The sequence below is a fragment of the Scardinius erythrophthalmus genome (assembly GCF_964197995.2).
Source record: "Scardinius erythrophthalmus genome assembly, chromosome: 5".
Classification (NCBI taxonomy): Eukaryota; Metazoa; Chordata; class Actinopteri; order Cypriniformes; family Leuciscidae; genus Scardinius; species Scardinius erythrophthalmus.
Genome location: NC_138225.1, coordinates 27,580,665 through 27,606,930, shown reverse-complemented (window position 1 = coordinate 27,606,930; position 26,266 = coordinate 27,580,665). Strand labels below are relative to the sequence as shown.

General features: G+C 36.9%; 1 protein-coding gene across 2 annotated transcripts in view; it reads left to right on the top strand.

Moving 5' to 3' along the window:
• Positions 1–26,266, top strand: part of rasgef1ba (RasGEF domain family, member 1Ba) — a 76,558-nt gene that overhangs the window by 24,396 nt on the left and 25,896 nt on the right. For both annotated transcript variants that reach the window (XM_081365049.1, XM_081365051.1), the window contains exon 3: positions 5,862–5,912. In XM_081365049.1, the coding sequence (XP_081221175.1) occupies positions 5,862–5,912 (51 nt within the window). The remainder of the gene's footprint in view (positions 1–5,861; positions 5,913–26,266) is intronic.

Sequence of the window (26,266 nt, the reverse complement as noted above, 5' to 3'; positions counted from 1 at the left end):
GCATACAAATAAATACAATTCTAATATAAATATATATCTAATAAAAAATAAATACATTCTAAAAATGTACATAAAAAACGTATGTGCTCAGACAGTTGAGGAAGATAAATGTTTTATCTGATTAGAAAACGTGAATAAAATATGACGGAAACACTGAATAAATTCCTCTATGCGCATCAAAAAAATCACGTGACTTTGCGCATTGGGATGAACTGTGATTCAGTATAATTTCCCGCCAGAATTTTCTTACACAACTGCGTTCCCAAACTGCAGGCGTCCGTGCTGTGGGTTTGGTAGAGGGTAACTGAGAATGAATTGGGAAAAGTCATGTGATAGGAGGCAATGAGACTTTTGTGCTGTTCACATGCTAAAATAAATAATGAAAATGGAGGTGAAGTGACGTAACTGACGCTGGTAGGTCACATGATAATGACAACATGGCGGACGTAGTATGTCCGGATTTCATTAATACTAAACACATTCATACTATATATAGAACATACTTTATTTAACGGTTGCGAAGTTCAAATTCAAATGTAGTACCTACTCACAGTAGGCGATTTGAGATGCACTGAATGTCATGTTGCATTCAAACTTGAAATGACTTGAAAATGTGATCTGTGAGGGGGTTTTATCACGTGAAATTAAAGGCACATCTCCGTATCCGGAGTGTAACACCTGCTTATCTGGGAATAAATGTAAAAATGATGAGAAATATACATTGTTTTAACAATAAGACAAAAATACAAAGTATAAATGTGTAACTGGAAACATGATTTTACATAAAAAACAGTGAGGAGTTTGCCTCCTCATTTCAGATCCCCACTGCAGTGCACGCCATTGCATTCTACTAGCTATATTAACATCCTTTATACATTAAAATGACAGCACGCACAAAAAGCTATTCAGCACTACCAAAGGTTGCTGAACAATGATAACTGCATTGACCTGTCACTGGAACATTGATTAACCTTAAAACAAAAGCATGTCTGCTTGGCCACATAAATCAGGCCTGCGCTCAACACAAACGTGCTATGCTGAGATGCTAAAAACAAGAAAGCTATTGATTTTCTCCTTTTTCATGTCACAAGGGCAGGAGGATTTAACAGACCCTCATTATGCCACCACATGCAGTTGTGGTGTTTCTACTCCAGCTGATTAAGAATGGGATGGCCAGCTTGATTAGCTTGCACAGAGCTCCTGCTGCCTTCATCTGGCCAGAGCTAAGATTAGCTACAGCAACCTGCGGTAACTGACCCATGTGAGATTCCCTGTCTGACCAATACACCTTACTGTACAGTATTTGTGTTTGACTGGAACTAATTATGATCTTAAAATGTGCTTGCAGGAACACATGTCGAGTGGCATATAAGACTCAGAGTAATCACACAAAATTACCTATTTTTTTGGGTTTGTAATTGTGATTAGATTACAAGACCACATAAAATGTGTTATTAGTCCTTATTACATGGCTTGGTTGAATTCCAATGTAGAATGCGGTGTGTTATTTCTTGATAACAGACCGCTGCGAAGTATAACAGACCGTTGCCATGAAAAACAGAGCGTTGCTATGGACGCAGGATTCGAACCGTAGAGACGGAACAGACTATTTTCTTTAGCGGAAGCAATTCAATCGTTTTTAAATCAATAAACTCCTTTTTAAATCAATATTTTGTGTCAAATTATTGATTTATTTGGTGGGTAGCCATGTAATAAGCGGGATAATGTAGAGTGAGGTGGTTGTTATAGCGAATACAATACTAGAATACTAAAGCTACAATATAGCTTTGCGTCGGGGTCCCAATCAGCCTGTCGGGGTTGTATTCGCTATAACAACCGCCTCACTCTACATTATCCCTTACATATTGTATTGAACATAACAAATGTTGATTCCAGTCAGTCTTAGTTGTATGTCTTCAACAGTTTAATGACACATTCAACTTAATGAAACATTTTCCTCGCAATAAAGTATAATCTACTTTACTAAATTAATCATTAAATCATCAATTATTATTATGTGCTGTGTAATTATCTACACACATATACACTAAAACACCTTACTGACCCCAAACTTTTGAATGGTAATGTTTTTGAAAGAAATCTCTTATGCTCACCCTGGCTGATTTTTTTTTTTTTTTTTTTTTTTTTTTTTAAATATATAGTGTAAGAATGACTTTTATATTTGGACTTTTAAAATGTAATGTATTACTAATACATGTCTATTATTCCATTATTGTTATGCTTTCTTCTATATATTGTTATGCTTTCTTAAATATATTGTTTCCTGTCTAATACTGTAATTGTCTTTATGTAATGTCTGTTTACTGTAATACTTGGGAAATATTTGTCATTATGTCTGCACAGCAATTTCTTGAAGGAACCACATTTCTTTTTCCTCCATTGCTCTGCATTATGTTAAACATGACAGTAAAGCTGACTTTGACTGTGAACATGCGTATGTTAATGAGTTATGTGTCTCAGATACAGCTGAAATTTTATGCTCATATAAGATGTAACTGAGGAGGGATTCCGGAACTACGCTTTATATTTGTGCCTCTATTTCTTTTATTTGTTTATCTTGGATGAGGGCACAAGAGGTTAACATTAAGAAAATATAGACAATATAATTTGCTGCTGAAGCACACACACACACACACACACACACACACACACACACACACACACACACACACACACACACACACACACACACACGCACACCTTTTGTGTTTTCAGTTACAGCTGTTTTAAAGTGGGAGTTTGAGTTCACCTGCTTTCACCCAACATAAACACAACTGACCTCACCCTACACTATGTCATACCGAGTTACAGTAAGCAGCTGAACTTATTTATTTTACTTCAAAAACACAGCTCTCTAGAAGAGAGAGAGCTGTCATTTTTAGCATGTATGGCAGAATCCAGCTATTTATTAGGTGTTATGAATCGGGGCAGGGTCTGAAGGCTAAGGGAACTTTAAACTACTCAAGCTACTCAAGTTTCATAGCCCATATGATGACAAGGCAAAATTGTGGTTTGAATTCCAGAAGAGACACAACACTTCAGGTTGACCTGCCAGACATCTGGCATTCAGCTGTCTGCACTCAGACAGAGATGTATAAGTCAATGCTGCGCATTGATTCAGATCTGTCTGTCTAAAGTCTAAACAACTGGAGATCCATTCAGTTTAGAAATCTCTCTTTGACCCTTTACCCTTTTTACTATTTATTCCATTCACATTGTATACAGTCAATTCCACTTCAGCGCACTAAGTTTGCTCAAGGTTCACATTGTTAAAAGCAATCACATCAATCATTTATTTAAAACACACACAAGGGGCCAACAGCTGTTTCGTGCATTGGCTCATAGTTGCGCCTTATAAACTCATAATCAACCTGATGAGTTGAATTTATGTTTTGACAGTTTAATTGGCAGTTGAAGGGGGATGATTTCATGATACTTGTCTTGTTTGTCACTATATTTTCAGAGTTAAAAGTCGAATTATAGGGAATGCAATTTCCTGAGATAACATGTAGGTGCGCATCTGTTTTTCACACACAAGCACTGTGACAGAAAAGGCAATCATCTGTGTGATTAGAGCGGTCTGGTGCACCTGTGGCAGCAGCATGGATTCCCCCAGTGTTTCCATTAAAGCAGAAACCTCAGTAGACACGGTTTGGCCCCTTCAGTGCCAGGGACTGATGTTCCAATGAGCAAACTGAGTGTGAAATGTCTGGTTTCTGGCACATGAGGATGCCAGGTTCCCGTTCTGCCCTTCAGACTGTGTTGTTTGCATGGTTGAAGATTATGAAGATTACAGGAAAACTTGAATCTTGCATTAGAGCAGCCCCGGACATGCTTGGCAGTTGTTGAAGCAAACACAATGTGTCAAAGCCAAGTCCTCTAAGCATTAAGAACCATGTTGGCCTGAAGTTAGTCCCTATTTGTTAACACTTTGCAATAGGACTCTTTTTTTAACATTCATACACTAGATATCATGAACTAATGAACCACACATCTTTACAGCATTTATTAATTTAGATTAATGATAATTTATAAATATATTATTGTAACTGTAATATATTGGTAAAATCAGATCAAAAGCACGCACATCCAAAGCAATATGTTGCTCAAATTGGGTGCTCGACAAGAAAATAAATAAAAAAGGAAAAAAAGTCGGCGCACCATGGCTCCAAAAATGTGAAAATGTAATAATAGACTCGCACACAGGTGGTAATTTTTTATTACCATTGGTGATAACATTATTTATTTCAGGTGGTACCACCTGTGTGCGAGTCTGTTATTGAATTTTCACATTTTTGGAGCCATGGTGTGCCAACTGTAATATATTGGTACCATATCAGTCAATACTAGAGATTTTTTAATTTATTGGTATTGGTTGATATTTAATTGTTCATGCTCTTTTCCTCCTATTTTTGCACTTGAATTACCTTTGCTGTTATCTAACTCCAATTCAGATTTAATCTTTAAAAACACAATAGTAAGTTCTGTAAATGTACTGATTATTGTTATTTCATTTTAGATATTGCATTAACCTGGTTTTAAAGTGTTACCATTAATTCTGAGCTCGAAAATGTAGCATTAAAAGCAGGATGTGGAACAGAAGACGGATTATAATTAATAGGCCGATGAATGATTCAGCCCTCAGATTATACATGAGATCACATTCTTTCCAGCTGTGCCAAACTCCAAACATCCTTCTGATTAAGTCAACATGGATTACCTTTTTGACCCAGCCTACTACAAAAAATGCAAGACAGGACTTGCAACTCGAGTAGTTTGCTGGGGAAGAAGGATTGTTAGTGTAGCCCATTATGATTCCAGCCATTATATTAGTGGAATGGTTTTAATTACATGCATGACTTGCTTTGCTGCCTATTCTGTCATTTTCTCATTCTCTGCCGGAGCCAGCGGGTGCTGTAACTCAGCACTGTTGTTTTGTTAATTGCTTTGGATCACTGACCGATGGACTTGCAGGGCGAGATGCATTCTGCCATGTTGTCTCATTTGTTATTTGAAGGTCTAGACTTTAATTAGCCAAACAAGCTTCTTTTTCATCTGTCTATATTACAGTCACACAATTTCCATTTATCTTGACATAGACACCTGCTCACACAAGTAATGAATTCCACTCTTTTATAGAGTCATTATTCCCCACAGTCATTAAATATCACTGTATAGGGTTGTTAGATTTGAAGCGTCCTGCGTTCTGGACAACAGCCTCAGGAAACCTTGTACTGTGGAATATTACTCCACTGCAGTAACACCAGGATCAGTCTGATTTATTAATTATTCTCTCAAAGGTTGATGTATATTCATAATGGTTGCTTAATTATGAATTCAATAAAGCTCATAAAACAGTCTTTCTTGCCAGTTTTATTATTATCTTGCCACTTAGTATCACGACACAATACTAGAAGATGCAGGCTGTGAAGTAAAAAATACTTTTGTGGTGAAATCTGATTAATAAATCGTTATTCACAGCTCAGTTAAAGGCTATAATGCAATGGTCAACCATTTTTAAGCTTTAAGTATTTGACACACTATTTTCTCTCAGATCAGTCAAATCGGTCTTGTTCTAGTTTCAAAGCTTTCCAGCGCTATGGCTAAAGGTGCTGGATGAGCCCTTATATAACTTGAATTTTCAGTAACTAACTTTGTCTAATGACTTTGTGTCAGCTTCTGATCTGGCTTTGCTTGTCTGTGAACCATCTTAATCATGTGATGTTTACATCCTCATTTAATGTAAAAGGAAACTTAAACTTGTTGTACTTTGCTCATGACCTGTGTGTCAACTTTTGTGTTCCTATATTGATTGATTGATTTTCTACTTTCTTTTGCAGCCTACCATATTTGGGACACTGATTGAAAAACCACTGGGGGATCACAATGCGGTAAGCAAATCAAATTTTCTTTGTCCTGTGTGTATTAATGTTTGAAGAAAAAAAAAAAAACGAGCAACAAATGATGTAATGGATGAAACATGGTTTTGACACATATAGCCTTCAATCAGTTTCCTCAGTGTGTGTTATTCTTATGTTTTCAGTTCACCAAGCATCTGGGCATTGCAACAAAACTTTTATTTATTTATTCACTGATAATGTAGATTTTCATTAACATAGATACTTGTTTCTGTAAATCAAAACAAAAGTTTCCCATTTTGCTTTATTGTTGGTCAGCAAGCACCGGTATTCAATCTTGACTAATTAAAGAGGCTACATGCGATTTTCTGAAATTTAAACTCGCGACTGACACCTGTGGCCAAAAAACGGAACTGCCCTTCCTTTCTGCTCGCTCTCGTACGTGCACACTTCACAAGTCATCCGCTGCAAAGAAGTCAACATTATGTTTACAGAGGTAAGAACAGTCAAATACATATATTGTTTGAGAAACTAAGTTTGTTTGCTGACTAGCGGTGGTGGCAGAGTGATCTGAAACGTTTAACATGAACGCGCTTGACGTCACATCCGCAGACAGCGCGCGAAAAATCCGACCCGACAGAAAATAGGAAAAATAGGATACAGGTTTATAGGTGCACCCACTGTGAGCTGACAAGGTGTCAGTATGCTCATCAGGAGATGTTTGAGTCATACATGGTCAAATAAAAAGGCTATTGTTACGTTTATTTTGGGGGAAAAGTTGCATATAGCCTCTTTAACCACATCAGACAAAGTGGGTATTGAATCAGGAGGAGGAATGCAAGGCTTGCCAAGTAGCAAATGTACAGTTACTTATGGAGCCAAGTGCATGAGGTCACAGACAGCTACATTCTTTCTTTATCATAAATAATCAGTTTGTCATTACGGTTTGTCACGTTGCCCCTTGATGGGTTGTGATGTTCTTTACTAATCTGTCATTTGTGTGTAAAAATGATGAACAGGAGTTGTGCAGGATGTAAATCAAGACCCAGAGGTGAACATTTGCACCACTTTTGTGTGTGGTGTTTACAAACAACATGAACACACTAATTTTATTAATTTATAAAATTTTTGCCTGCATTTTCAAATGATTTATGATTTCATACTTAATTTAATTTATTACGTTTTGTGCAAACCAGTATTCAATATCCAAGTGGTTCATGTTCATTTAGGCTTATGCTCAGGGCTATGCAGCAGACGAACAGTTGCTCTTTGAGTCCTGAGGATACTCACAGTTGGAGATCATATTGTATTCAGTAAAGTTTTAGGCACCAGGCATGCTTTCTCTGCCTAATGAAACCTGGGAGAATCCAACTTGCCCACAGACACACAGGAGGATCAAGGCCTAATATTATGCTAACGTATGCGTGTCGAACAATGGCTTTCTCCATGGGACTGTGCACCATAGTCAGTCCACACATGAGATCAGTGCAGAAGGCTTAACTCCAATGAGATGAGCTTTAAGGATTAATGCAATTACAATGTGCCAAAACCAAATTGATTTTTTTGCAGTGCTTTTGTTCTCTGCAAACTTACGTTTTAAGATCTCTCATCCACCTTCTCTGCTGTAACGCATGGTGTGTTTGCTATAGGGATGAAGGCAGATCATGGGTGATTTGTTTAAAAAAGAATGTCTTAAGAATGATTGTCTTTGGCCTTGTAGTTCTGTGACCATATGTGAGTGCAGGAATCAAACATTTTGACTTGATATTATAGACAACACGGATTTTAAATTGTTTTAGCTGCGACCTTTTACAACAGTTAGTTCTGGTCCTTGAATTTCATTGGCTGTGTGATGCTTTAAGCATTTAAAAAATTTAATAATCAATTAAAAAGGACAATTAGTCACTGCGGGCACCATCTTCTGGTCAGACGCGGGAATTCATTCGGCACGTGACTCTCACAGTGCATTATGGGTATTCTGTAGCCGTTGAGCGTACATCGGTTGTACTCTCGTTATTGTAGTGCACTGTGGGATTGAATGAGTGCACTTGATAATGTCCATTATGGTTTCGGACACAACTACAAATGGCTTAAGTAGTACTCTATTTAAGGGTATAGGGGGCGATTTCAGACACAGCCAGTGGGTCATTGCCCAAAATTATTCATTCAAAAACACATTTCATTCAGGAACTTTTTGTGCATTGCTCACTCAGTGGTTAATTTGGCTAATCCACAAATTTTCCTGTGCCCTTCTTCAGAGCTGGTTTCATTGGTGGAGCACAAATAGACAAAGTAACAGGCTTATTGTACTATTGTATAAAAGCAATGTCAATATCGCAATATGCTGGTGGTCTGTTTTATTAGCACTTCTGTGATTATGTGCGATCTCTGGTGACATCATAACAGCAGGATTGCAAGTGTGAAATTGCCTAAATATATTTAGTGTTTTAGAATTGGTAGAGTATACCTATGGAATTGGAATATTTTCAGCAGTTTATTGGTTGACTTGCTAAATGCATAACAGAACGGACAATGTCTGTTGCTGGTGCAAATGTTGTTTTTAAAGTATTTAAAACTATTTTTTTTTAAATAAGAATCAGGTAGCACATTTTTTTTTTACTCTACGTGCACTTTTAATGTACTTACAGTGTACTTACCTACAAAAGTACTGAGTAGTGTAAGATAACTACATAAGGTTTAGGGGTAGGTTCAGGGTTAGTGGGATTACTAATAAATGGCCTACATAGTAAGTTCATGTAAAACAGGACTGTAATATAAAATTATACCAAGAATGACATGCACAATGATCATAGCAAGTGCATCAGAAGCGATGGACAATTTGCGTTGCATTAGTGTATCATGAGTATTTGACTGATGATTGACTAGCTGCCAGAGGTTGTTAATTTTGGTTGGTGTCCCATGACAGTGGTAGGGCAGCACGGCTGGAGCTCTGGAATTTTAATCAGTGTTTAGGAGTTTTGAGGGGGAGGTGTCTGATTCTCTGGACCAGTTAAGGACACGTTTTATATTTTGAACACATCCGTACACAGTCTGAATAATACAGTAGTGACCACCAGCATAATGAGCTGAGCAAAGAAGTTCAAGACGTCTTACAAGAAGTACCTTTTCATTTTATTATAAGACGTTAACTTCATAATGTGTTTTAAAGAGGGATATACAATATTTGGTCTGTTGGACGTTCATCTGTCTATGATAGAAAGTTTAATATACTCTTTGACAAATCTCAAACTGTTTCTTAAAAATAGAATATTCATGTTTTTTTTGTTTGTTTTTTTTGTTCCCTTCAGTTGTGTTTGTTTGAGTGTTTTTTTTCTTCTTCCGTGAGTTATTGGTTTTGATGCCCTGTGGGTCCTCGTATTCAGTAGGTTTTTCTAGGTCACCAGTAGCTAACGTCAAAAGCGTTTATTTGATGTCATGCGGCTGACTGCATTGCTATGGCAACAGGAAAAGCTTTTATGCCCACATGCATGCTTTGAAACAGTGTGTCCTCAAAAGAGGAGAAATCATTTTCAGGCAACGTTGCATATGTTGCATTACAGGCATATGTTAGTTTAACTAGTGATGTTTTACTCATTACCTCTTATGTTGAACAGTTCTGTATTTCACATGAATCATGATTGTGCATGTTTGTGAGAATGTGTTTCATTTTGGTCAGGAGTCAGGACTTCATATCTATTTTGACACAAATATGGAAGCTCATTTTTGCCACATAAGAAAAAAAAAATATTTTTTAATCATAATTATTACATAAAAAATCATGAAAGTAGAAATTTAGATTAAAAAGTTGAAATTATGATACAACATACAAAACATATAACAAAACCTAATAGCAGATTTTTATCACGTTACCAATGAGCATCAGCAATTTTATAAATGGCAGAATATATATAATGAAAAATACTCAGAAAGCTTTATTTAATGAAGTATATGTCCATTTCATTTTTGTAGTAGGCAGACATACTATATGTCATGCATGCTTCAGCTGGTTGAGAGAAATCCAGGAGGATTATCATGGAGTCTGCCAGGCTTTGGTGCGCTGCCAACTGATGCAATGCCGCTCAGTCAATCTAACGATGATGCATTATGTAACGAGTCAGAACTTGTTATTAAGCCCTTCATTTGGTCTACATATATAGCAGTGCTTCTCTCAAATCATGACCTAAAAAGTAGCTCTGTTCCAAAACCAACAACAACAAAAACAACGCTGAATGCAAATAATAAGACGCAACTAGCCATACAGTAGTACATCATTTGGATAACTTGATCATGTTGTTGTTTTGTTGCAAATTCTGTCACTTGAAGTTAGACAAATAACATGACATACCAACATCCTTTATGATAAATAATAATGTTTTCTTTGGGGTCAATTATATAAATAAACAATTTAAACTACTGTTCAACTTTGGGGTTGGTAAGATTTATGATTTTATTTGATCAAAAATAAAGTAAACCGTAATATTGTGAAATTTAAAAAAATTCTATTTAAATACATTTTCAAATGTAATTTATTCCTGTGATGGCATAACTGAGTTTTTTTGTTACTTATGTATGATAAACACATTTGGTGTTGGATTGCCACTTGATTGCCATTGGTTCCTAAAGCAAAACCAGTGAGAAGCACTCATAGAGCAACTCTCACCTTTACCCTCTTCTTCCTTCAGTTCTGAAGTTCAGTTCAGAACATGTTTCTGTTGCTCTCAGAGTGAACATTCCTGTGGTAAGCTTCATGGAAGTTAAAGAGAGATGATATATTTGTATGAATAACCAATGAGCGTGCTTCAGATTTAATGCAAGCAGAATGAGGTACTTGAATGTCAAATGACCATTTGGTGCTTCAGTGCAATGTGATTCACTGTGATCAAGGAAAGCAAACCAGTCTTTCTCTTGCTTATAAGGTGTTTGTCTTTTTAGAAGGGAGGTGGAATGTATTCTTAGCTTTTTACTCCCAAGACCTGTAGTTTTTCTCTGTTTCCTTAATTCTTAAAGCATGTGCCCTTTTATCACTAACAGTGTTTTTACAGACAAAAGGCAGTGCTTATTTTGGCCCACAGCCTTTATACAATAAAGTCAATTTATCTTCTCGTGAAAAAGATTTACGCGTCTGTCTCTGACAGCAAAGCTTTTGTATTAGTAGTGTTGGCACAAACACACTCTGCAGCAGATCACATCAGCACAAAGATGCGTAAAAAGAGTGGAGTGTCTACACAGTAATTTGACCAACCCTGTGTCAAAGGAAAATAAATAGGAAGGCTTTAAATTTACACTGCATTGACACTGTGAAACAAAGTGTTTGGTTTTGTGTGTGTGTGTGTGTGTGTGTGTGTGTGTGTGTGTGTGTGTGTGTGTGTGTGTGTGTGTGTGGGTGGGTGTGGGTGTGGGTGGGTGGGGGTGGGGGGGGGGGGAGCGCCTATATGCAAGCTGCTCTGCTCGTAAACATGGGGCCAAGTGACCTTCCTCTGAGGATGTTTGTTTTCGAAGGAAAGGCTGCTTTGATGACTAACTGACTCAGCGCTTTTGTACAGGCTGCGTTATGCCCGTGTTATGGATGGGCTACCACAGCCCCCAGCTCCCCCTGCGATGAATTTCTCCTGTTTGAACTGTAATAACAAACAACCTTTTGTATATAATGACCTAGAACACTGTGATGCAGTGCATCTTTAATAATTTACATCTTTGTTCAAAATGCGTAAGTGTTTTGAAAACAGAATTGAGGTCAGGGGATGAATACAGTGTTCATGTGCGTTTAATACATTTATTGCCAATGACACGTTCCAATGGAAAACTAGATCTATGTGATCTGTGACTCCAAGTCATTTTGAAGACAAAACACTTATGTTTATACATTTGACTGATGTTTTTATCCAAGCTGTACATATTTATCACTGTGTGTGTTATCTAGGAATTGAACCCATTACCCAAGCGCCACATTAGATGAAGTCTGGAAATTTCCTAACACAGCTTTAGCAGCTTTTCCTGAAGCTCAGCAACACTACTGATCTCATGTGAAATGCCCTTCATGCAAGGAATATCTCGGAGTATCTATCAGACAGCTCACTGAATCTGTGAAGTGTGATTCTGTATGACACATTATCTTTCAATCTTTAATGGCTGCTCAAATCGCTCTTTGTTATATTATTTGTATGCCTCCAACCTCTTCCCACTTGCATGCAGCAATCCAGAAGGAAATGACTTTGGCTTAGAAACTTATGGTCCTGGCTTTGAAATAACACCGGCCAAGATAGCATTGAACAGTTTAAGAGGATTAACTAAAATCTAAAGGGTTATCTAATTACATTGAACTGTGTCATGAACCTGAGGCCCAGACTTTCTAATTACAGTGGCCTCAGAAAGTCGGACACTTAAAGGGATACTCCACTTTAAAATGAAAATTCTGTCATCATATACTCACCCTCATGTTGTTTCAAACCTGTATGAATTTCTTTCTTCTGCTGAACAGAAAGGAAGATATTTAGAAGAATGTCAGTAAGCAGACAGTTTCTGGTACCATTGACTTCCATAGTATATTTTTTTCCTACTATGGAAGTCAATGGTACCAGAAACTGCCTGGTTACTGACATTCTTCTAAATATCTTCCTTTCTGTTCAGCAGAAGAAAGAAATTCATACAGGTTTGAAACAACATGAGGGTGAGTATACAATGACAGAATTTTCATTTCAAAGTGAACTACTCCTTTAAACCACACTTAAAAATACATGAATTTCATTGCATTAGGCAACAAAACTTGGAATCTTCTTATACCTGGTGGCAAACAATTAATGCTAGAGCTTTTTTTTCAGAACTAATGTAACTTTTGTCAGTGTTTAGAACAGGGCTTAAAAATGAAAAAATAAATAAATCGGTTCACTCTGAACAGAATTAGTATTTTAGCGTTTCTGTTCATGTGTTCCTCTGTAACATTACCGTTCTGAAACCGGTTTAATTAGAAATTTTTTTTTTTTTGCCAATACATTATACCAGAGCTTGAGTAGAGGTTTATACTAAATAGCTTTATACTAGAGCTTGTGACTAAACCTCGTAACTCCAGCAGATCCTCAAACTTTTGGCAAGACCTCATTCAGTAGCTCCACATGCCTCAATTGAGGATGAAGTGCTGGACACATTTTGGAGGCTGTCTCTCTGCTTGTTTGCAGTGCAAATGTAAATAAATAACTGGTTCTTTGAAGTATAGTGTCTTCCTTATTAAAAAAACACACAAAAAAACCCATAATGATTGTAAAGGCTAATGTTTTATGTATTTTAGGAGCAGAGAAGAGTCTTAGTCTGGTATTTGCCCTCTAATCATAGCCAATATAGCCTGTGAATAGCACTTCATCTTTTATAATACAAGATTTTGTCCAAATGTATTAAACTACAGGACAAACAGAGCGCCCACATAGCTACAATTAACGTTGTAACTTGTAAGTTGATGAAAAGTGATTCTGAACTTACTGCCTCAGATGCAACTGTTAATGACTAACAAAACACAAATCTCCAACATTCTCTGGTGAAAAAACTCCATTTGGGCTTGATTTAGCAAAAATGTTATATATAATGACACAGGCAAGTGTCGGATCATACATAAAGCCACAATAAGTGTTTAATTATAAAAAAAATGAATTAAAAAAACCCTGCACAGTAGCGGTTCTGCACTAACCTGCACTTTTCGCTGGTTTCAAAACAAACACCACACTGGATATTACCTGCCACTCATTTTCATAATACTTTACCAGCTGGTGACAAATCCTCAGAAAAACTCCTGAGATCCAAAATGCCAGTGACTTGACAGCTGAATGCTGGCATTTCACTGACGTTGGATGCGTCACATTTGCATAGGCCATTCTATTTGAATTCATTATTGGTTGACTGTCTTAAAAGTTAAATGATGTGGAATTCACTGCCTTTCTACATCGACTGGTTTCACCTGATGACTGTCACATGCCCATCAGATTCACTTGTAGCACATTATCATTCTACAAGCTCAGGAAAACCCCTCACTCCCACTAGTTAAATTTGAGGCTCCTAGAACCTGCATTCATTTAATAGCCGTCATGTGTCCGATTACATTGTTTCACAGAGAGAAATAGTAAATTTACCCTTGTGAAATCCCCACATGCTCCGCTCATTTCCTCTTTCTTTGAATTCTTAGAGAATTAAAGTAGTAGGCAATGAAGTCAACCAAATTTAGCTGTTAACCAGCAGATTGGAATCCTTGGGACATGGCATTATTGCATACATTTCTCTGTTGAGGGGAGAAAATAACTTTCCATGACTCAAAATACTCAATCTGGATGAACTTCTGGGTAAACTTCTTGTTTTGAGGAAAGCACTTTTAACAAGAGAAAATGCAATCTAGATGGTTTATTCATGAATAATTTGCCTTAGAATTTGCAATACTGTGTATTAGAGTAGATAAACTGAGGTATGGCTTTACCTAACTAAGCAGTGTACGCTTTAGCCGAGACACTAATTGTATGTTTAGCCTGAAGGATTTATTAAAGGTTTCTTTTTTAGATTCTTTGCCCTTTTCTTTTCAGTAAAAAGAGAAAGATAATGTTTTATTCATGCCGTACTGTAGCCTGTGGCAAGCTAAGAATTTTTCGGTGAGATTAGATATGTTAAGTCATTTGTTAAATTGTTCAACAGGATAATAGGCTTCAAATTTGCATGCGAGCATTGCCTTTGATTGCTTCATGTTTACAAATCTTTCAAAGGCAAACTGTAAGTCTGCAGCAGCTGATAATCACTTTCTTCTCCTAAGGGTATGAAAAGCTGACCTGTATGGAAATGTGCACTTTGCATCCATTATTATTTTGGGAATTTTCTCCTTCTTTAATTTGAAAGGCTTTTTAGGTCCTGTGTGGTGAAAAATGGAACAAATTAATTCTTTATTGTAAACAATTTGCCTCAACTATGTACACCGATGAGCCAAAACTTTATGACCACCAGCCTAATATGCTTTTGGTCTTTCAAAACAGTCCCGAGATGTCTTGTGGTATCTGGCACCAAGACTTTAGCAGCAGATCCTTCAAGTCCTGTAGGTTGTGAGGTGGAGCTGCAGTGGATTGGACTTGTTGGTCCAGCACATCCCACATTTGTGCTGGGGGAATTTGGAGGCAGGGCAACACCTTGAACTCTTCATCATGTTCCTCAAACCATTCTTGAACAATGTGTCATGTGCAGTGTGGCAGGTGCATAATCCTGCTGAAAGAGGCCACTTCCACCAGGGAATATTGGGGTGTACCTGGCCTGCAACAATGTTTAAGTAGGCGACACATGTCAAATTTACGTCCACATGAAAGGCCACTGTTGGTAAATTCTCACGACTGCTGACTTCTTTCTTTCATCTCTGGTGTAGTTTGAGTGTCATGCTGAGATCGTGAATGTGATAAACACACTATAAAATTCCCCTTATCTCCTGCTAAAATATCACGTTTGCATGGTAGTACTGGGAGATGAAGAGACGGCCCATGTGAGATAAAATATGAATTTGAGTGTTTTAATGTTAATTTTGAAATGCACAAATAAGGCTTTTAACTTGTAATTGGTGTTTAATAACAAGTAAATTGGGTTTGACTTGAATGTTTTGCATGGGGAAACATTAAAATGATAAACATAAAAAGGTAATTAGAAACGAATCTTATGTTAAGAAGATCAAGCTCTAAATATGGCATGTGAGATTTATGCCATATTTTTATATTTTATGCATGTGTTGGAAGATCAGCTTTTATGTTTTTTACTGAACGAGAGCTGGATGATTCACAGTTCAGTCAATCTTTAAAACTTCAAAAAAGGTTTGCTCTCATAAACAGATAATTGTATGCCTCATTTGTTGACTCTAGGCTAAATAAATGTTAACCATGACAATTGAATTCAACTCGGAGTCAGACATAGCATACTCTCTGATACATCAAAGAAGAGGGTTAGAACATATTGTCTCATCCTCATCATCATCATCATCATCATCATCATCATCATCATCTACTATTGAGTGACAAATCAGGTTTGTTGTTATTTTGCAAATTTTTTTACTGGGCTTAGCCAGTAGGCTACAGTTTATTTTTGACCTTGTGAGAGACTCAACTGTATGTTCACTTTATATAATGAAGAGGAAAAAAACAAAACACCCCATTTGAATGAAAGGCACACATGTGACAAAACATTATGGGTAGTCATAAAAGGTGTCAGTTTCAATTACATTAAACTGACTGTGACTTTACATACATTGATGTTTGAAGGAGACGAAGGTAATGGAGCACCTGGGTCTCGTGAGGTTGTCATTTTATACATGCTTCAAATCAGAGGACAAAGACATTTATTCTGTCCATATGTGAATGTCTGATGTCTGAAAAATATATATTTTTTCATTGCTCTCGATCCCCCCCCCCCCCACACCAAATTTTGCATGAGATAGGCGTAGGACAGGCGTGGCAGACCTGACTTTCTCTGTACACGCGTGACTGTGTCAGTGTGTGATGGAAAGACGAAGAGAGAGCAGTCAAGCAGACGACTCTTCCCAAGGCAATAACAGTTCCCTCGGGTGTGTGAGTGAGAACAGAGAGGACAGGTGCAGGGGCCGACTGCGCTCTCAGCACTGTGACTAATGGAGCTGAGAGGCTGAGAACGACAGAGACAAGAAGGAAATGATGAGAGGAGGATGACTGTGTGGTTGGAGGGGAGTTGAGTGACTTTGACTCGTGGGAGTGTGTCTTTCACTCTACACCATGCATGAAGTGACTCTCACTGTCAAGTGATGGGCAAATTACATTGTTACTGTAAATGAAATCTAGGACAGCATCTGTGGGTATTTCAACATGAAGTACTTATATACAGAGAACTGATTTTTAGGGATGTTTTAGTGGTGATTCCCAACAGGGGTACCTTCGAAGGTTCCACGAAACTTTAAGATTAAAACTTTGCTTTTACTGTAAAAATATATTAAAATACATTCAGTAGAAGGAAATTAGAAAATAATACATTAATATCACGATTGCTTTCAGTTTGTTTTTAAGAAAAGAAAACTAGAATATATACTGCTCTGAGTTACAGTTATTGATACATTTTCTGACTTAATTTTACTAACTTTATTATATTCATAATATTACATAATCATAATACATATTTAATAGAGTTAAGAATGTCGGCCATATATGTGAATATATCTGTAAAAATACATTCTGTTTTCTTTTCTAAATGTGTGTGTATGTATGTGTATATACACACACACACACACACACACACATATATGTATGTATAAAATATAACATTACTGTTGTCAGATGTCTTAGGAAGGAAGTTTGGAGGAAGTTCTAATGACCAAATCAAATCCACAAACATTTAAAAACCAAATGTTCTCTGCAGAAGACACAAGTAAATTGGTGGTTCTCAGGAGAATATAACAAATAGGGTTGGAATAGTTTGATTTACAGCCAAGCGATAGAGAATATTCTGGAAGTATTGCACAATTTGTGTGGCATATTATAATATCCCAAACACTGATCAGACAGGGACAAATGAACCATTCATCAAACATTCACTCTTATTGTAGGGAGAGAATGCTGTGAATCTCCAGTGTTTTTTTCCCGCTTAGACTTCAGAGAGTATTTCTGGAGGTCTCGCTGGGGACACTGGCACAGCTTTTACTGCTGTCTGAATAGCAACAGATGAGAGAAGGGAGAGACTCAAAAACGATTACTGTCAAATGTGTGTGTGTGTGTGTGTGTGTGCAAGCACTTTGTCTTCAAGCCTACTGAAGCATATACACGCTTCTCTTCTCAATCCTCTCTGTCTGTCTGACTCATAATGAGCTCATATCCAGTTACATCATAGCGAATCGGCCCTTTGAATCCAATAGGTAGCCGCTGGCTGAGAAACTCATTCACCCACCAACTGCTAAATTTGTGAGAGATTTATTGGCTTTTTGATATGTGGAAATAATTCTCACGGGTCCCATGCCACAAAATCGAGCTGGTTACGGTGTGGATGAGAAAACATCCTATCTTTTTTCTCCTCCTCTCTGTTGAGTCTGATTGACGTGCTCGAAACTCTGAACCAAGTGGCTATTGTCCAACTTTGCTTATATGTCTGTCTCTACAGGTTTTGTGTTGGGGTTTAGTTTATTGAAACGTCAGACAGTTTCAATGAAAAAGTAGCTTCTCTTTGTTACTCTGATTTGCTGAAGACTTGCTCTTTAGTTTTGTTGATGTTCTTCTACAATACATTTTGTTTTGTTTCCATGCTATGCTAGAAATAAACACTCATGTAAAAATTAAATAATGACTGAACTCATAAAACAAGATGCTCTAAAAAATAAATAGGTATTGTATATTATACAAGACTACGAGACTTCTTACCGGCACAAAAAAGTGAGATCACGTTTCTTCCATTTTAGCGACTTGATTTTAAAATGGCTACTTTTGTGTACAAGGCTTTATCTGGCATTGCACCAAAATACATTTGTGATCTTCTGATTCCTTACCCTCCCCAAAGAACACTTAAGTCTGGTTATCAGCTTCTCTTAACTGTCCCACGTTTTCGCTGTAAAACTAAAGGTGGTCGAGCCTTCTCTTCTGCAGCACCTAAACTTTGGAACAGTTAAATGTGAGGTCGGCTCCTTCATTAGCCAGTTTTAAATCGGGTCTTAAATCTTATTTGTTCTCTCTGCCTTTTGATTAGATTAGGTTAGTTATAGGTTTTTATTTTTACTTTTTATTGTATTTTGTTTAATGTGTTTACTGTATATTTTGTATCCTGCATGGTTTCTCTTTATGCTTTCTTTTTTAAATGCTCAATGTTTTATTGTACAGCACTTTGGTGCAACTATGTTGCTTTGAAATGTGATATATATATATATATATATATATATATATATATATATATATATATATATATATATATATATATATATATATATATATATATATATATATATATATATATATAATATATATATATATATATATTTTTTTTTTACTTGACTTGACTTGACTGTATCAAATCTAGATATGCGAAAATCATTTTATGAATTTACACCGTGTCAAACGTTGCCACAACATGAAGCTTAAACATTCTCAGGAAGTGAAAGTACAGTGTCAGTTTTGTGGACAAACATTCCTGTGTTGTGTTCTCAGAACTGCTAAATATTGACAATTATAAAATAAATGTTCATCAAATCTGACTCACTGAGCTATAGTCAGAGAGGCAGATTTACTCAGACTGCTTATTTTTAGATTCACTTTTTTTTTCTCCACGTTTTACGCTTTTTTCCCTTTGTTTTATGGATACTATTATATGTTATTGATTCTGAATTATGAATTATGTGAGCAATGTTTTTAGTTTTTATGCAAGTTGCTTGTGATCTGTCAAAGTCTAATTTGAACCTTCAACTTTTGCCAATTCATATTGTTTCATGTTGTATTGTGGATGAGCATATAAAACAGTGTCTGAGCATTGCTCTGTAAACAACTGTCAGAGAAACGTTACCCAACAGGAAGCGGCTCGAGAGAGAGAGAGTGTGGTCACCATTGGAAACCGTTAATAAAACCACAGTTAGTTCCAAAACACAGCCAAATAGACAAAAGGACAGGTCAGTGTAGTCATCAGACAAATATTAAGCTTTCAATTGCCTGGCATTGGAAAAAGTTCTGACCCCATCTTGGAACAAAAAGTTCATGATGTCCCAGACAATGATTTTGCGTCATCCATAATGCCGGGGACACACTTAATGACTTGCTGAAACATTCTAAGACTGAACTGAACACACGCAACGACTGGAGCAGATTTTAAACACCGACTGTGAACAGAGACTGAACTGATCGATGTGTGATCAGTCGTAAGTATCATCATCTGCCTTACAGTCGTTAAGTGTGTCCCCGGCTTTAGTATTGTTAGCTATTCTTAGCCTCCTTATAACTATACTTAAGTTCTTGCAGAGTTACGTCTGTAAAAAAGCTTTAACTTCATAATTAATTATTTATTAATTATTGATTGAGAAGCTCTAGAGTTGCAAAAGCCCCATTGTGACTGATCATGTACAACCCTGTATGAGTCACTTCCATGACAAGTTTCCTTTGAATACAATAACTAGAAAGTTGATTAGGCCCAGGTATACTTCATTCTCTACGTTCGCTCTGTCTTGCACACAGTTTAGTGCACTAGCCTTTCAAAGTAGCCTATACTCCTTTTGCCGTGCACGCCGAAAAATGAACAAATTTGTTGTCTAGTGCTCAAGTCACTCACACCTGCGCTGTTGGAATGGATTAAAACATTATCATCAGCATTAACATGAAATTTCCATAATAATAATAATACCATACATACTGTTACATTTAATGCTTTTAAAGGAATCCATCCCTGGGTGGCGAATGAAGTACCATTACTGTAATATAAACTTCTTTACTATCATTGCAATACAGTGTGATATTCATTTGAAGTATTAAATCAATTACTGGACACTGGACAGGAACACTTGTCAGCTTAAAGATATTTAACATTTAAATCATGAATTTGATCCATGAACAAGTACATTCTAAATATTTTACATAGAAACAGTGAACAGTTTATAAAAGATATCACCACCAGTCAAAACAGCTGCATGCGATCTCCTGATGCTCATAAACGTGTCGGTTCATTTGAACCCTCCTCAAACTGCTGTCAACACCGTCACTCGTCGTTACATTTTACTCCGCATCTGCGTGGCCAATATGCACTCTAATGGTAAAAAAGTATAATATTTACGCAGAAAGAGCAGATGAGCATTATACAGCACTGACTGATGTTTCAGTGAATCATGTAATGATCACGACAGCTGTGAAAAACATGCTCTACTCCTTTCTTACAATTTATATTACAGCTAGACATATCAGCAAGCTATGACTCTTGGTTGTTAAAGTGATGTTGTACAGACATGCATGCTGAGAAGAAAGTGAACATGGGCAGGTGCACTGGTGGAAGTTACTTGACTGACAGCACAAAAGCAGGGGATTGAGTCCCGGCAGAGGTGGGCTTTGAAAGATTTCGGTCAACATTGTGCTCCTCAGCAAGGAGCCCAGTTTTCAGGGGTACAATCCTGAAAGCAGTTTAGTTAACCATGCACCTGCTAACTGACAGACAAACAAACTGATAAACAGCTGTCATGCTATTGTCGTTATATTATTACGTGTAAAACGGTATGTATCGTGAGCACAGGGTCACTCACTGGCCTAAAAATAACTTATATCTTCCAAAGGATCCTAATGCTAGGAATGTGGATATTTATTTTCATCAATGTGAATGTCTTAGTTTAACATTATTTATTCATAATCGGTACATTTCACTGGATTCTTTGGTAAATCAGTCAGCAAACTCGGCGCAGGCTTTTACGATATGAACTTGACAGTATTGCCACAACCGTGTTAATTCTAATGCCTGATCTGTGACCAGTCATTTCTGATGTAATGATTCATGTAGCTACAGTCAGATGTTCTTTGTCCTGTCAGTAAATCAAACCAGTGACTAAATGGTCAACTTCACATTGTTTCACTTTTTAGGGTGTTAATTATCTGTTATTTAAACTGATTGACATAAGAAAGCGATGAAAGAATGCTCCGTTTGCAATAGCTGTAGATGTCAATCAAACAGCACGTGTTTATCACTGACTGAGTTCCAGATGGTGCCAAAACTCCCTAATCAACAAATCTCTTATTTATATTGCGTTTGCACTGATAGTTATGATGAAAGCATTCATTAGTGTGCAGAAATTGAGTTGCAGCGACGAGATCGCTGCATACATGTCTGATCAGCTATGCTCATCACTGCAACCTTTCATGCCACGATATAAATATAATTCCATAGATCTAATTGCATTGCTATAATTATCACATTTCATGAGTAGTTAACATTCAGAGCTGTAATAGTAAAAACGTGCTAAAAGTTAAAGATGAGTTAAACATTAACATAGCTATTTCATATGCAAAGCTTTTAGCCAATCACAGCAGTGGGCGTTTAAACTGAAGTCACACAGCAGACACGCCCCTTCAAACAGAGCGTTCAAATCAGAGGCTAAAATCAGGCTAGGAAAAGCATGAAAAGACCCACGAATGGCAGACCAACGTGCTACTACATTTCTCTTCGAAACGTTAGGAAATTAAATTAAATTGATTATGATTTTAACTGTGACAAGATGATTGACAGGGCAGTTTAAATGGTGACAAGACGCACGTAACTAAGCGACAGAGCTGTGTGTTAAAGAAGCAATTATGACGAAGTAGTATGTCCCAAAGCTTGCCAATATACTCTTCTGAATGTACTTTTTCTTCACAAAAACAGTATATACTTTTAGGACATATAGTATACTTAAATAGGTCAATTCAGGGCACAGCATGAGACAACAAATGCAAACATACTTAGAATCAGAGAAGAACAGAAAGAAGAACAGAAAACAAGAAGAAATAAACGAGAGGTCCATGAAACACAAAACAGAAACTACACTCTAAAAATATTGGGTTGTTTCAACCCATGTTTGGGTCAAATATGGACAAACCTAACCCAGTTGGGTTAAAAAAATAAAAAAAATAAAAAATTAAGCCAATGGTTGGGTTTGTATTTGACCCAAACATTGGTTGAAACAACCCAGCATTTTTTAGAGTATGGACTACACTTTACAGTTGTTTCATAAAGGAACGGTGTCGTTTTTTTTGTGTGTATTACATCATGATATCACTGAGAATCACTCGATTACGGTTCTACGTGTGAAGATTATCATGATGAAACAGTCATGGTGTGACTGTTTTAAAAAGCAGCTTGAGTGCAAAATTGCATCAGAACTTTATTGTTATAGATACAATGCCACATTCATAAATAATGAACAATTCATGTCAGTGTCATACGGTTATCACCTATTTCAAATAAATATTTTATGCGACCTCCACTACATGATGGTGAAGGCTTTGAATTTATTTTAAACAGACAAATGTTTCAAACATGCTCTATTATTGTTGCTTCACTGAAGCATACAGTAAATATCAATATGCTTTGGGATACTAGTTTTTTGCATGATCTAAACCTGTCTCTGTAAATGCTTTAACTGAAAGATGAGTTGTCATTCTCACTGGTGCCTGCTCTTCCTCTTTTAGACTCTTGTTCTACTCAAGAAAATAATTTTTCATAATTGATAAAGATTAGCCAAGATTTTTAAACAGATCTATCCCCTAGTGTTTTTATCTAAAAATATAACCCTTACTACTAGCTTTAAAAAGACGTCGTTGTACTGTAAAACATTTTTCGGCAAATAAAGTTTGATATCTCATATTTGATTAATGATGCTCCCAGAATGCATCACAATTATTTATATTTTATTCTTAAAATATAAGGGGTCAGTACATGTGCTTTTTGTAGTTAATTTCTAGCAACCACAGCTGACTTTTTTTTAACTGAACCTTTGCATATGTGTGTGCTATATGGTTGTTATGAATATGTGTTGTTAAAAGAAATGCTCTCTCTCTCTAGAGAGGGAGAGAGAGAGAGAGAGAGGAATATATATAGCCTATATATTCCTTTAACAACGTGTTCAAGTCTATCAACCATACAGTACACTAGAGAAATCTAAATTGTTTCACAAAGCAGAGGGATTATGATAGGAGGGTGTGTGTGTGTTGATAGCTCTCTGTGGTTGGGATGGGCTGTGGAGCTTCCGTTTCACTCGTCACCTCACCAGGAAGACGGCATGAGCACACACAGGCATTTGAACGTGACATGAATCACCAAATCATCACTTTTCCCACACAAAAACCACAGGGGAATAATCAGGGCATTTCTGTTCTGAAAGGATTCGTTACGTTTTTTTTTTATCGTACTGTAACAATCCATTTTAAACCGCAACATCCACATCAATTCAAACTAAGAAGTGTTTGATTTATAGCAATGTTTAGGTCACACAGTCAAGATACAGCTGAACCGTGCTCGATATTTTCTTAAGAGTTGGATTTCAGGAAGAATTTTCATCACTTACCTCTCTTGAATATACTTTGTATTTTAACTGTAGCATGTTTTTTTTGTTTAATTTGTGATTTCACAGTGTTATGTTTTGTAATTATAATCATTTACAGATGTCAGAGAAGTCTTTCCCAAGATTTGTATGAGGAACAGTAATCTTTTGTTTTTCTGTTACCCTTGTTAGGAAAACTTATTTCATATTGTGTATAAAGACCTTATGCTTACTTAAATTTCATTCCGAATGTGGGATGCCAACCAGCTGTGTTTACTGATCACTTTGTCTCAATGTCTATTTTAAGAAAGCTACTGTATATTCAAAACATATGTTTACAGTGGCAGTGAAAGCTAAATAGTCTCATACTTGAGAAGACTTGAGAACCCAAAACAGTACCAAAGTGCATAATAGTGGCATTGTCCATCCAGTCTAACTTCCCATCCTTTTCAGGAGATTTGAACATTAGCAGATCAAAAGGAGACTTTGTCTGGACGAAAGAAGTAAGACGCGATCGGAAGGTCATATGTTCTCACACAGATATTTGGCTATTTTTTTGAATCCCCAAAATGTGCAATCTCTCCAGACTCTTTTATCAGGCAGATAAATCCTAGGCCGGCTCCATCTGGGACTGCTTTGTGTGGCATTTGGCGTGGCATGCCTGCCATCTGCGCTTGCATTGTTTCAGGCACTGGTGGCATGATGGAAAAGGCTGTGAGCAGGGTCAGAGCAGACAGTCTAGCGGCCCGTTTGAATAGGCAAACACAACCTAGAGAAACTTTTGTGGAGACCAGTTCTAATGAATGACTACATGCTGTTACATAAATGGTCTGAATTATGCCATCTTCACTTTTCAGCTGCCTCAGATCGGCCAGTTGAGCCCCAGGCTGAGAGAAGGGGCAGTGGGGCTCATCTGTTGACTTGGACGGCCATGAAGAGGGACATATCTTATGCAATCTGAACAGATTAGCTCTTATGTGGTGGACTATTTTGTCTTATCTCATTCTGTGCCAGTGACATCATATCTATAATGTGAGATTATTCAGTGGACAGCTTTGAAAAACAGAAACAGCAGCTATGCAGCCAGTTGACTGAGCAAGTGTCCTCTGCACTGGTGGAATTAATGAAAGATTACAAACACACAAGTGGGCCTGTTCAGCTGTTCAGCTGGGATGGTGGAAAGAGGCGGGCCACCCCCCAGCCTTTACTGGGAACATCCATTATGACCGTCTGCTGGCAACATCATCTAGCCACCTCGCATTCTCTGAAACCTGTGGCTGGAATCTCATGGTAAAGTTCTGTGGAATAAGTGTTGCCTTAATATAATGTGACCATGTTTACATGCACATTTTCTGATTAAAGGAATAGTTCCCCAGAAAAAGAAAATTCTATTCTTTTATGGTCCATATTCTGGTTAAAAGTGTATATGCAAGAGCAGCACACAAAAGCATGAATTACAACGTCACAAGAGTAAATTATGATGTTTCTTTTAATGTTGTTGAAATGTTATTATTATTATTATTTTGTCTATCTAATGCCGTTCAAAAGTTTTTGGTCAGTATCCACACCAAGGCTGTATTTATTTGATCAAATATACAGTAAAAACAGTAATATTGTAAAATAATGTAATTTATTACTTTGATGGCAAAGCTACATTTTCAGCATCATTACTCCAGGCAGTCTTCAGTGTCACATGATCCTTGATAAATCAGTCTCTAAAATATTGATTTGCTGCTCAAGAAACATTTATTATTATAACCAATGTTGAAAAGAGTTGTGCGGCTTAGTGTGTTTTTGTGGAAACCTTGATACATTTCACTTCTTTGATGAATAAAACAGCATTTATCTGAAATAGAAAATGTTTGTATCATTATAATGTTTTATACCATGGTCTGGGTGAATACTCGATTCTGATTGGCTGCAGGGTGTCCATTAAAAAGTGATAATGTACACCTAGGAAAGGCGTCCCGTCAATTTGCCTGATGAGAGTTCTAAATGATTGCGCTGGCTCAAACTCACTGATCAACTGCTGCGGTCGGGTCGCTGTGGTCACGTTGCTTGGCAACGCCTGTATACGGGAGATATTAAATAGTGCGCTCAACTTAATAAATAAAAACCCTCACGATTTTTACTCTAAAACACATTAAAGTATTATTAATTGATTAAATATTTCTTTATTTCGTAAGTGACCATGGTATAAGCGGGTTAATGCCCTTTGAGGTGTCCATTGTCAGGTATTAATGGACTTCAGCGGAGGACTTCACGCCTCGCCGTCGTCCATTAATACCTGATAATGGACACCTCGTATGGCATTAACCCTTACTTAACTGTCATTTTTGATCGATTCAATGCATTCTAGATGAATAAAAATATAAAAAAAATCGTACTGACCCCAAACTTTTGAATG